This window comes from Microcebus murinus, chromosome 13 (genome assembly GCF_040939455.1).
Source record: "Microcebus murinus isolate Inina chromosome 13, M.murinus_Inina_mat1.0, whole genome shotgun sequence".
Taxonomy (NCBI): Eukaryota; Metazoa; Chordata; class Mammalia; order Primates; family Cheirogaleidae; genus Microcebus; species Microcebus murinus.
In genome coordinates this window covers 37,661,157-37,674,365 of record NC_134116.1, presented here as the reverse complement: position 1 = coordinate 37,674,365, position 13,209 = coordinate 37,661,157, and the positions used below count along the sequence as shown (strand labels likewise).

Here is a 13,209-nt window from a genome sequence, read left to right as displayed (position 1 = left end):
CATCCTAAAATGCACAGGGCAATCCCCTCACCACAAAGCATTATGAGTTTTAAAATGTTAATATTGCTGAGGTTGAGGACCATGATCTAAAATTATATTATCTCTGTTAACCTTTGGCATAAATAAATAGTGAAAAATTTGGTGTTTTCTCTCTTGGCATTGTTCCAGTAAACATTAGAGAGGCTTATGTGAAGCGGGCAATATTTAAGACTAAAGTGATTTATTGACATAAAACTTGAGAAATCTTATTTGGAGGGGCACTGATTTTTTTTTTATGGTTGAAAATTAAAATTTTGAAACAAGTCTTATAGGCAAGGGAGAATGATTTACTTTTGAGTGACATGAGACTTCTGAACATGTTGCATAAATAGTTTGGTGTGCATTATTTTGACTATGTGAGGGTCATATCACAGACACATAGCACATTTAAAATATTTCAATCATAGCCAAGGAATTGATATAATGATAACTTACAAGTAACAATTTACATCACTTTATGCTTTTCAGAGGACTTTCGTGTACATCAGAAAGGAAATACATATTTATGTGCTAGGCACTTTAAATGTTTGATTTTTCACTACTAAAGATAGATTTTTTTTTGCATTTTTTTTATTTCGGCATATTATGGGGATACAGATTTTAAGGTTTTAATAAATGTGCATTCCCCCGCTCCCCCCACAAGTCTGAGTTTCTAGCATGACCATCCCCAAGATGGTGCACATCTCACTCATTATGTATGTATATACCCGCCAGATTTTTTTTTTAAGGTAAGAAAATGTACCTTCAGGAAACTAACAGATTTTCCCATTTAATCTTATACATGCTTTTAAATCATATTTCCAGTTGATGGGGACTTGTCTTACAAAAACCATGCTTGTAAGGACCTAGCAGTGGTAAAGTACAGCAAATCAGTACTTTGCAGTTGATCCCTCAGCATGAGAATTGATGATATTACATTGACTTAGAAGTCTTTCAAAAATTGCCTTGGCAGTTTTCCGTCTGTGGAATATATGATAAGTTGTATTTGGAAGACAGTGGAATATGTTTCTAAATTTTGTCAGAAAAGATGGCAATGGGGAACTTCTGCCATTGTCTTGGGAAGAGAGATCTAGATTGGAAATTATTCTTGGTTGACATAGGCTTTGAACCAACACTTGGAGAAAATATTGAATTATAAAGAAAATTTTGGGAGGATTAAGAAAGAAATTATTTAAAAAATATATTAGGGTAGAAAGTATTTGTGATTGCACTAATACTAAAACAGGGTCTTGAGGAAGTCTATGAATCACATCAAGCCTTAATAGTTTTGTAACCTTGGGAAAGTGTCTTAAGCTTTTGGAGTTTCAATTTCCCAATCTCTAAATCATTACATTGTTGTGTGGATTAATGGAGATAATGTAGAATAGTTAACATAATGATTGATATGAGTGCTTAATAAAGGCAGGTGTTACGATTATTATATAATTAAGCATAAAGTAGGACTTAACAGAACACAACTGGAAAATACTTCATTAATACTAGTGTCCTTAATATTTTTTAAACTGTTTTGCCAAAAAAATAAGAATGAATTTTTCAAAGTATAAGTAAAATAAGTCTTTGGTTTTAGGAATTCTCGGAATTTTAATTCTCTATTATGTATATTCAAGAGGACAACACGGTAGGCAGCACTTTTTAAATTTTTTGATCTTAAGTCCTATTAAAATCTTGCCAGTTTCTCCTGTCCCATGGTGCAATTTGAGAAACACTTGAAAGAAAGTATATCACCTGGCATCATATTGTTATTGTTCCAATATTGTGATCCTAAAGAATAGAAATATTTCCCATTGACTTTGAGCATGGGCTCAAGTCTGGAAGGACACCTGAAATGTCTCGTTTAGTATTCTTTTAAATTATATCTTTAGAAACATCAATGGTTTTGATAAACTTTTTGATGATGTTGCTACTTGTCTTCACTTTTTTTCCTTCTTTGAGAAGTAATTAGTAATTTAGTGATTGTGTGTGTGTGTGTGTGTGTGTGTGTGTGTGGAAGATTTTGTGAGGGGTGAGAAAATAATCCACTAGTTAATCCTGAACTCTCATTTTTCTCCAGCTCTCCACAGCATCGCTGACCCAGCTTGCTCTCTGTCTTGCTTGCCTGCACTGGGGCAGGCCACTCCTATCACCCTGGGTGGCCCTTCTCTGCCTTGCTTCTTAACCCTTAAGTGTAGGGTTTCCCAGGGCTCAACTCTTGGACCTCTTCTCTATCTATACTTACTTTCTAGGTGATCTCATTCAGTCTTATGACTTTATGTTTCATCTATATGCTGACAACTCCCCGAATTATATCTCCAGTGTAGATTTCTACCTTGAGCATCTTACTTGAATGTCTAATTACCAATTACCTGCTCCACTCTTCTACTTTAAATTTCTCACCAAAGCCCACTGTTTTCATTACTGCAGCTACCTAGGATTGTTAGTGTGTTTAGTGGCATCTCTAAGTTTTCCCTCAACACATTTTATATAATGGAATGTCCTAAGTCCATTTAATAAACAGATTCAGGTGTAATGGATACTAAATTCTGTATTCAGTAGTCACCTTAATATACACTGTTGCTGGTTTGCCATCTCACAGAGGATATACATGTGAGTCTTGATTGTGAAATCAGTTTTATGTAATACAAGGCATATTACATAAAGTAGGAAAGAAGAATTATAAGAGCCTCTGGTTGAGAGAGTTAAGGCTTGAACCAACCTGCAACAGCGTTCTTCAGTTTTGTTATTTAAGTGGCACTGTGTGCTAGTGTCTTCTAATACATGTGTATTTTTTTTTCTCTTTCGGTGAGACTGTGTTATTCTTAGTAGTGTGTGGGAGACCTGTGAAATTTAATAACAATTTTTTTTTTTTTTTAACAAGAGGGTACTTATTCATTTGTCAAGATTGGAATAAGCATTATGTTGCTAGGGCCAAAAGTGTTGAATTTCTAAGAGTTTTTCCTCACATAGGTAAGTACAGAAATCATCAAGTTTATGTATTTATGCTCACTAATTATCTCCAAGGATGATATTGTTTTCTCAAGTGTCATTTTTACAGTTTCCACAATAATCAGAGATAGCTGCATTTTTGTAGCAATGGTGGATTAAAATCTATGAGTCACCAGGGATGGAAGGTGGGAGGGAAGGAGGAAGAATTTCAGTTTCTTACTTTTCTTTTTAATGCAGCCTCTTTGAGAGACAGAAAGAACAAGCGAAACATTTTAAGAATTCATCTTTAACTTCTTTTATTCACATATCTCTTCTATTTGACACGGTGATTAGAGGAAGGTGATAGTATTTGGTCTATTTTAAATAATGCAATGGATGAGCTTCCATTAATAGAACAGTAGAACTTCCATTAATAGAAAAGGAAGCCATTTCCTAATATATTCCTAAACTCCTTCTTTGATTCCTACATTTTGCATAGAAATGGCCCCCCTTCTTAGAGACAGTAGTGTTAGAAATTATTTTCTATGTTTCTCAAAATTTCACTTAGTTACCCTTAGGCTTGCTCAAGACTCCTAGACTCTTCTCCTATTTGGAGACAGACTGTCTTGTTGCCTATATAAAAATGATGTCACTCTTCTGTCATCAGGAGGACATCTGCTTTCAATTGTCTCCAACTTCCACTGCCACACACACCTCTGCCCTTGCCCCATACATATCTGACAGATTTGAACCAGATGCAGTCCACATACTTTTTCTAGTGAGTACTTATGAAATCATTCCGGGCCTCATTTCTTGATTTTCTTTCTTTTTTTTTTAAGTTGTGAACAGGTGGCCCAAATTGCATAAGCAACAACTGGAGAACAGAGATTACTTAGTGGCTTGGAGAGGGACCAAGTATCTTGTGAGCCCAGCTCCTCTAATATCAAGCTAGTTTCCCAAGAGGCCACACCCAGGTCAGCTGTAGCCACCCAGGGCAGGGCTGGAACTAGCTTTTGAAGGGTTGGGTCCCCAGGAAGAATCCACGCCTAGCTCTGGGAAGTGGCCTCAGGAAGTAGAGGCCTGATCACTCCATGAGCTGCAGTTGTTCTGGGCAACAAAGAAAACAAGGTAGAAACTCCTGATAGCAGGGAGGAGTCTGAACTGGGTAGTTATTAATGCCTAGGCTTGAGCCCCTTATGGAATCCCACATTCCTTGTTAACCAGGGAGACTTAGGCTGGCGGCGGGGACAGGTGGGGCAAACTTCAAACCTTTTCTATTAGAATGTGGGAAAATCTCCTTTCTCCTCCATGGTGCTGGGGCTAAAAATATCCCTACTCCATCAGAAATTCCAGCCTGAGTTTTTTTATTTTTATTTTAGCATATTATGAGGGTACAAGTGTTAAGGTTACATATATTGCCCATACCCCCCTCCCCCCTCGAGTAAGAGCTTCAAGCGTGTCCATCCCCTAAACATTGCACATCTTACTCACTGTGGTTGTATATACTCATCCCCTCCTCGCCCCTCCCACCCTCCTGACACCCGATAAATGTTACTCCTATATGTCCTATTAGGTGTTGATCCGTTAATAACAATTTGCTGGTGAGTACATGTGGTGCTGGTTTTTCCATTCTTGAGATACTTCACTTAGTAGAATGGGTTCCAGCTGTATCCAGGAATATACAAGAGGTGCTATATCAACATTGTTTCTTAAAGCTGAGTAGTACTCCATGGTATACATATACCATATTTTATTAATCCACTCATGAATTGATGGGCACTTGGGTTGTTTCCACAGCTTTGCAATTTGAATTGTGCTGCTATAAACATTTGAGTGCAGGTGTCTTTTTCATAAAGTGACTTTTGATCTTTTGGGTAGACGCCCAGTAGTGGAATTGCTGGATCAAATGGTAGATCTACTTGTATCTCTTTGAGGTATCTCCATATTGCTTTCCACAGAGGTTGAACTAGTTTGCAGTCCCACCAGCAGTGTAGGAGTGTTCCCCTCTCTCTGCATCCATGCCAGCATTTGTTGTTTGGGGACTTTTTGATAAAGGCCATTCTCACTGGAGTTAAGCGATATCTCATTGTGGTTTTGATTTGCATTTCCCTGATGATTAGAGATGTTGAACACTTTTTCATATGTTTGTTGGCCATTCTTCTGTCTTCTTTTGAAAAGTTTCTGTTGATGTCCTTTGCCCATTTTTGATGGGGTTGTTTGATTTTTTTCTTGCTGATTTTCCTGAGTTCTAAATAAATTCTAGTTATCAGCCCTTTATCAGATGTGTAGCTCGCGAAAATTTTCTCCCATTCTGTGGGTTGTCTGTTTGCTCTCTTGAGAGTTTCTTTGGCTGTGCAGAAGCTTTTTAATTTGATCAGGTCCCATTCGTTTATTTTTGTTGCTGTTGTGATTGCCCCAGCCTGAGTTTTAATCATATGTGGTTCCCCATGTAATGGTTCAGTCAGAAAACTGTATTTGATCTTAATCAAAGTTTGGCTTGAACTGGATGGGGGATTTGGGATTTGGGGAGAAGAGTTGATTTTAAAGCATGGAGAATGCAGCTCTTGGGGGGGCGGTTATAATATTTGGGTAGAGCGTGGGGAGATAGGGCCTTCCCATGCTACAAATGAGAAAGATGATACCTTGAGGAAGAAAGGTACCAAGCCCTGGGAGAGGAATAGAGAAGTGGGATCCTGTGTTAAACTCTAGGAAGCTCTACTCTCATTTGGGAGAAAATTTCTTCTGTCCTGTTGGCCCCTGATCTACTGAGCTGATTCTGTGAGTGGCCAAAGGTAACTCATATGTGAACACTAAATGCTTGGTTATTCTTAGCCAGGCCTTGGATTGACTCTGGGATACAACCATGTGGTGGGTGTGACTCCAGCTCTCGGTAGTCCCTCAGTGGGCACTACGGGCCAGGCTGTGGGGGTGCATGCGACTGGGCCCAGAGTTAGCTTCTTGGATAATAAGAAGCCATTTGGAAATATTTTTGGTGTAGCCTTAGAACATAACTGGCTGGCACACACTGGTATATCTATAATCCCATCCATTAGCACTTCGTTCTCAAACTGTACTATTGGATATGAGGAAGATAGATTTGGTCTGTGTAGGCACATTTTTCCTCAGATTTTGAGCTTTTGGAAAATTTAAGGGTATTTGGCCAAGGCAGACCCCGACAGATCAAGGATGGGTGGGGAGGACTGGCCTGGTGCCAGAGTGGATGTTTAGATAATGACAGTAATTCCACGCCAGGTTGCCTTTCCCTTGGACCTTGTTTTAGAAATAATTTCTTATCCTCATTCAAAGCCTTCCTTGGTAAGAGAGCAAGGCAAGTATAAGATGAAAGAGTGTCTTGAATTATGTTTCACAGAAATGTCTCTTCTGGGAGGGAAGAGACTGTGTCTGGGTAGGGACTAGATTGTCCTGTTGACGATGACCGTTCCCTCAGTGGTTTAGCTGAGATGGATAATTAGGTGACAGTCTTACTTGTTCTACCTAGATTAAGCCCTTTAAAAATCTTTCACTGAAGCCCAGTGAGGCTGGTACTGTTTTTCCTCATTTTTATAGGCAAGGCTAAGGAGATACAGAATTAAGTAGCGTGAACATGTTCTCACAGCTGGTAAAAGTGGACCAAGAGTTCACGCTCAGGAGGTCTGGGTCTGGAGTCTGCCCTCTTACCCGAGCTGCCTCCTCAGGGAAGGACCCTGAATGGGATCTCCTGAAGAGTCAGAGCCTCTACCTGGACTTTTGTTCCCTGGTCCTTTGGTTAGAAATGATATTTCACGATTGATTGGTACTAGTATCTAAAAATCTTTGAATAAAAAAAGGAACATCAGGCCTAGAGCTTCCTGGTTCCAAGTATGCCTAGTAGCAGTTAGGATAAGATGCTTATAGAGGAATGAGTTCACTGATGGGCTCCCTTGTTCCTGACCTCTGGTAGAAAGTTCAGAGATCCGTGACGGGCATATATCTTCTGCCCTTTGTCAGGTAGCAAAGGAATTATCAGAATTGTTCCATCAACAAAGTGGAAGTTTACTCCTATGCTATACTTGCTACTATTTTTTTTCTTTTGCGACAAGGTCTCGCTCTGTCACCTGGGCTAGAGTGCTGTGGCATCATCATAGCTCACTGCAACCTCAAACTCCTGGACTCAGGCCATCCTCCTGTCATAGCCTCCCAAGTAGCTTGGGACTACAGGGATGAGCCACCATCCCCGGCTAATTTCTGTCTTGCAGAGACAAGGTCTTGCTGTGTTGCCCAGGCTGATTTCTAATGCCTTATCCTCAAGTGACCCTCCTGCCTCAGCCTTCCAAAGTGCTAGGAATACAGATGTAAGCCACTGTGTTTGGCCTATACTTGCTATTTCTTGAATATTTAACAAATTTAAAAGTTAACATATGATCCAAGCTTAGAATAAAGGCTGTCAACATATTCAAGATAGGTATTTTTGGAAACTATTCATATTTTGTCTCTCCCCCTTTTTATGGTAAATTTGGGTTTTAATGTAGGTATGGATTCTTTGGCCTTAGTCTTTCAGAGCTCTGCTGAGAAGCTTTTTCAGCACAGAGACCAGCATTTAAGCCTTGTACTCAGCACTCTGAAGTTGGTCTTCATTTTTGTATTTGTGTGGAGGGGTTATTGATTTATGATTTTAAGGATTCCCTTTCATTGTGATATTTAAAGATAATGGTTTTAAAAAGAAGCATAGTTATTAGTATCCATATAATTTGAGTCAAAATGAGAAATACTTTATGTTAATGCAATTTAATTGTTCTCTTTGACATTGTATGGATAATTATTTAGAGTCTCTTGAGCCTTTTTCATTTCAGGCTTTTTTAAATCAGCATTTAAGAGCACCTGTGTGCCATGCACTGTGTGAGGCATTTTTAAACAAATATTTGTATGTGCTTGTCAAGTGGTAGACTCTGTCTTAAGGCACTAAGAAAAAAGCAGTGAACAAAACTACAAAAAAACTTTTGGATTCTGGTACATGAGAGGAAAAAAAAAACAAATGCATGCAGTCAATGGTTATAAATATAAAAATTAAGGGGGGCTGAGAGATAGGTGGGCCAGTTGTAATTATAAATATTGGGGTATAGTATGACTTCACTAGGAAGGCTTTGTGGGCAGAGCTGTGAATAAGATAGGCCCTGCCCTCACATAGCTTACAGTCTAGTAATGATAACTGTTTCTTGACAAATACTTCACCATCAGGTTAGGGACTCTAAATAAATGTGTGCATTTTTCCTCGTAGTTTACTGAAATAGAAGACATTATCCCCAGTTTATCCAGAAGGAAACAGAGAATCAAGTGAATTGCCTAAATGAATATAGCCAGTGAGACCCAACTCTGACTCCAAAGACCATGCTTTTAAACATAGTATTATGCCACGTCAACTGGAGACATATTTGTTACCGAGGAATTATCCAACTCTGGAGATAGGGCTGCTTTATTTTTCACTCTGATGAGTTGGGCAATAACTTGGCTGGTTCGTGGAGAGTCTGTGTCACTGTGAACTTCCCCTCCCTTGTGCTCCTTGTATTTAAAAGGCCTTGGGGTTGTGCCCTGTGGCCATGACAGGCAAAGGAGCTGCCAGATTACTGACTTCCATGGAGTAGGTTGTGTTTGTTGTGAGAAAGTGAACACTATTTACTTCAGCAAATGATTGACTACTTGAATTCCTGGCATAGCATTTCAGAGATAGAATGCTAATTTGGCTGGCCTGTGTATCATTGCGTTCAAGAGCATGTTTTAAATGCTCATATTTGGAAAGGAATATAAAGTGAGTGAAAGGTAATAATGCCAAGGTCACTGGTTATTGTGAGTGTTTATCATAGAATAGGCCATATCTTGTATTTCCAAATGACTCCTTTTTATTGAGCACCGTGGAAAGGAGGTCATGGGTTCTGGAGAGCTCCATTTTTCCTTCTGGCTTGAGTGTGCTTATAATAAAAGTGGGATGATTTTTAGCCCACTACATCCTTTGCATTAGGTATTGATGGATCTTTTGTGTTTTGGCTAATTTAATATTTGAGGTATGCATGTTGGTCATTAATCTGAAAGGTGGCTATGTATTTACAACTTTCACAACTCTGTTTTTTTTAATTTTTAAATATTTTTTGTAGAGACTGGGTCTCACTCCCTGTAACCTACTCACTCTACTCTCACTGTAACCTTGAACTCCTAGGCTCAAACAGTCCTTCCTAGTAGCTAGTACTATAGGCACATGCCTTCATGCCCAGCTAATTTTTCATATTTTTTAGAAATGGATCTCGCTATGCTGCTTGGGCTTGTCTTGAACTCCTGGTCTTGCTAAGTGATCCTCCTGCCTCGGCCTCCCAAAGCACTGGGATTACAGGTGTGAGCCACTGTGCCCAGCCAACTCTGTTATTTTTGTTGTTGTCAGTTTCTAGTGACTTTCCCCACTTACTACTTCCAAAATTAAATGCTATTGATTTTTTACAAGATGATTTTGTTTTTACTCAAGAGGTAAGCTTTGGTTGAAGCAATTGGGCTCTATTTATGTACTTTTTCTGAATATACAGAAAAGTATACGTTATAAATTTGCCATTTAAAGACTTTTAGAAACTGAACACAGCTAGCTTCCCAATCAAAATATAAATTGTCAGCATCCTAGAGGCCTCCATCCTCTTCCAGTCAACTTTTATCATTCTCTTCCCATAAAGGTAAACCACTACCTTGACTTATAACGGCGTATTTTTGTTTTGCCTGTTTTTGTACTTTATATGAATGGACTAATACAACCTATACTCTTTTGCATCTGGCTTCTTTTTCTTCCCATTGCTTATGAGGTTGAACCTATGGTTGAATGTCATTGTAGGTTGTTCATTCTCATTGTCATATACTATTTCATGGTGTGGATATTCCACAATGTATTCTGCTGTTACAGATATGTGCAGCTTCTACTTTTTGCTGTCATGAATAGTTATAAACATTCTTGTATATGCATTCGTGTTGGGTATATACCTAGGAGTAGAATCACTAGATCATAGAATATGGATATATTTAGCTTGAATAGATACTACCAAGCGAGTTAAAAGTTTAAGTAGTTGTACCAATTTACATTTCCACCAGTAGTGTGAGAGTTTGTGAATTTTATTGAGGTGCTTCTTGGGGAGTGGGTGAGAGGGGCCTGTTATTCTTAGGTTCATTTTAGTTCATGTTTATCCTATGGAAAGAAATGGTCATAGTTGTCTTGTTGATTCTTTGAAAGCTAAGTCAAATATTTACCTCTGTTTACTCACACTTTCCTTTTTCTTTCTCTCTGTGTATGTGAATACTTGTGTTCTATATCTTATACACACATATAGAGAAAACATGGGTATGTGTATATTTTATCTTACAAATATACCACTGTGCTGATGGACTGGGAAGCTTCCTTAGAGTCTATCTTGCTCAGGCTTCCATACTCTGAATTTTTGCTGATCTGTATAACTGTCTCTAATGGGGGAAGCACGTTATTTTTCAGGTGACCCATACCTTTGATAAATAATATGTTTTTGCCTTTTTAACATTGAAGTGGCATCTACTTCTTTTTAACTTATCCCATAAATATCATGCCCTTAGATAGGTGAATGAATGAATACCCAAGATTCTTGTGACAAAGTTTCTTTAGGCAGAGGTTCATGACTATGTTTTTTAAATGATACTTTTCAACATCTGCAGGGTCAAAAATCTCCAAGCAGTTTGCTTGGGGAACTTGGGTACAAAGCCCTGTGGATGATGGAGAAACAACTCAGTGCAGAGCTGCTTTTCGTTTTTTTTTTTTTTCTTTAATTTTTTTTTGTTGTTCCCAATTTTCTTTTCATGAACACATTGATTTTTTTCCCCTCCCTGATTGGGTTTAACCATTGCTTAAAATGCAAATAAAAGTTGCAAATTATAAAATGCAAATAATGCATTTTAAAAATGATTCTAATGAATAAAAGGTGAGGAAAACATAACTTTCTATAGAAAACTGACCATTATATTTCATCAGATAAATGAATATGGAAACATTCTTCTGATGGATAATATGTGCTCTAAGATTTTTGAACTGCCAGGTGATATTAATATTTATAGAACTTTAGAATAAAATGGTTTTTTTCTTTCTTATAATTAATAATTTAAGGTTCACAGATATTACTTCATAGATATTTTCTTTCTTTACAGGCAAGAAGAGACTGATAGGAGAGTGAAAAATGTAAGATGTATTTACTTTAAATATGGAACTTTATAAGTGGGTTTTATATCCAAGTTCTGTAAGAAGACAGTGGATCTAAAAATATACTCTGTATCCTTTTTCTAATTAACTTTTTGCTAGAAACCAACCAGTCACCAACTTTAAATATGTTTAAATATACATATTATAATATATGGTTAAAATATATATTTTCCGACTTTATGGTATAAGAGGGTAGGTTAGATTTAGGAAGCTGGTTGTTAGGTGTTAGTAATGTGCTGAAGGCAAGTAAACACTTTTTAGGAATTTTAGGAGAATAGATAGGAAACCAACAAATCAGACTTTAAAGAAATCACTGTCTGTTTAAGGATTCTGGGTAATTGCTCAATGCAGATTCATAATATCTTTAATATTCAATACATATTAAAAGAATATCTAAAATTGTGATAGCTTAATTTTTACAAAGCTTAATATCCTTATCAGGGAAGCTGAGAATTAATTGAGTTTTAGCTGTTCATTCTGTAAGTTTCTTAGAAAAATATTGATTTCTTTAAAGGTTTCATTTGTGTTTTCCTCTTACAGTTTTTTTTTTTTTTTTTCCTTCATATGTACTAGTATGAATACCTTTTGGAATCTGGGCTTTTGATCTAAGAATTTGCTCAGATACAGAAAAATCTAGATAGAATAATTAAGATTTTTAATGACCTTTCAACTTCCCCAATATGAAAGTAGGCTTTTCAACCATAGAGTTATATGTGCTGTCATTTATCTGTAGTATTCACCTACATTCGGGATTGCCATTGGGTACTAAATAGACTGATCTTGTTTATGGGATTTTTTTTAAAGGTTTTGATAACATTGTACTGGCTGGGAAGAAAAGCACAAAGCAACCCCTGCTACAATGGTCCCTATCTTAATTTGAAAGCATTTGAGAATCTTTTAGGACAAGCCCTGACCAAGGTAAGGAAACTGCATTTGTATTAGACTACTGTAATACAATACTGCTGCTTTCTTCTCCCCCTCTTCCCCTGTAACAAATATGGCAGTACCACCTTTGCTCCACTTTAGGTTGGGCTCAGTAGAGAAGATTGCTACTCATTTGCTGGCTTTTATATGCCACCACCAAAGAGTGAATTGAGTCAATTCCAGTGCAATTTCCAAGGTGTAGAGACATATCTTTTAATTTTAGACAATTTGACACATGCATGTGCTCCTTTTCTTACATACTCTATATAACTTAACTGTTTCTTTTTACTCATTATGAACCTAACCTGATTTAGGTGCTTCCTGGGCTATTAAAATGTGTAGAAGTTATTCAGTTTTTAAAATATTTATGTGTTCTTGTCATAAGTGATTATCTCTCTAATGCCTACACTTTAATATCCCTACAATTCTATCATGCTGCCTCTGTTTCGTAAAGAGTAGTGAATGCTAAGTGAAACTTAATAAGGTTTTTAAGTGAGAACCTTTTGATTTATATACATTTTAGTCCTTCATATCCTGAAATCAATATGACAGCCTTTTGAATGCTTAAGGACCGTTTGAGGACAGCCAAGTGCCAGGATTGACCATAGTTTTGCCAAATATTCGTTTATAAGGTTGAAATGGAAAAACTAATTTTTCTGTGGGGGGTATTTATCCAGGGGAATTTGCAGGGCTCAGAAGAAAATATGTATACAAAATGATATCACCATCTAATTAATAGTACTTGCTTCAAGGCTTTTTCTGATGATTAAATGATACCATACCAGTCAGACATTTAGCATTAGGCTCAAGCACGTTGTAAGGATTCAATAAATGTTAGTTACCAAGATTGGAATGTAGAAATTTGAGGCCAGGATGAAAATGATCACCTTGCCTTATATCTACACCGATCTTTAAGTTGTTTTGTCTGAGCCCAGTCACATACATTATAGAGAGAAGATGGGATTATAGAGCCTGGAATGTTGAGGTATTCCCTTTTTTCTCCCCATGAAATATAAGGAGTCGATAGCTCTCTATTTCAATTCCTTGAATAAGTTAGTGATAGTTGAGATATTAACATGCACACACATTGTACTAGGTGTTAGGAAAACACTGATGGCAAA

At 37.4% G+C, this 13,209-nt stretch overlaps 1 protein-coding gene across 10 annotated transcripts in view; it reads left to right on the top strand.

Annotated features, from left to right (window-relative positions):
• Window positions 1-13,209, top strand: part of LMO7 (LIM domain 7) — a 196,754-nt gene that overhangs the window by 124,711 nt on the left and 58,834 nt on the right. For all 10 annotated transcript variants that reach the window (XM_012737046.2, XM_012737055.2, XM_012737054.2 and 7 more), the window contains 2 exons: window positions 11,113-11,143; window positions 11,969-12,082. In XM_012737046.2, coding sequence (XP_012592500.2) covers window positions 11,113-11,143; window positions 11,969-12,082 — 145 coding nt within the window. The remainder of the gene's footprint in view (window positions 1-11,112; window positions 11,144-11,968; window positions 12,083-13,209) is intronic.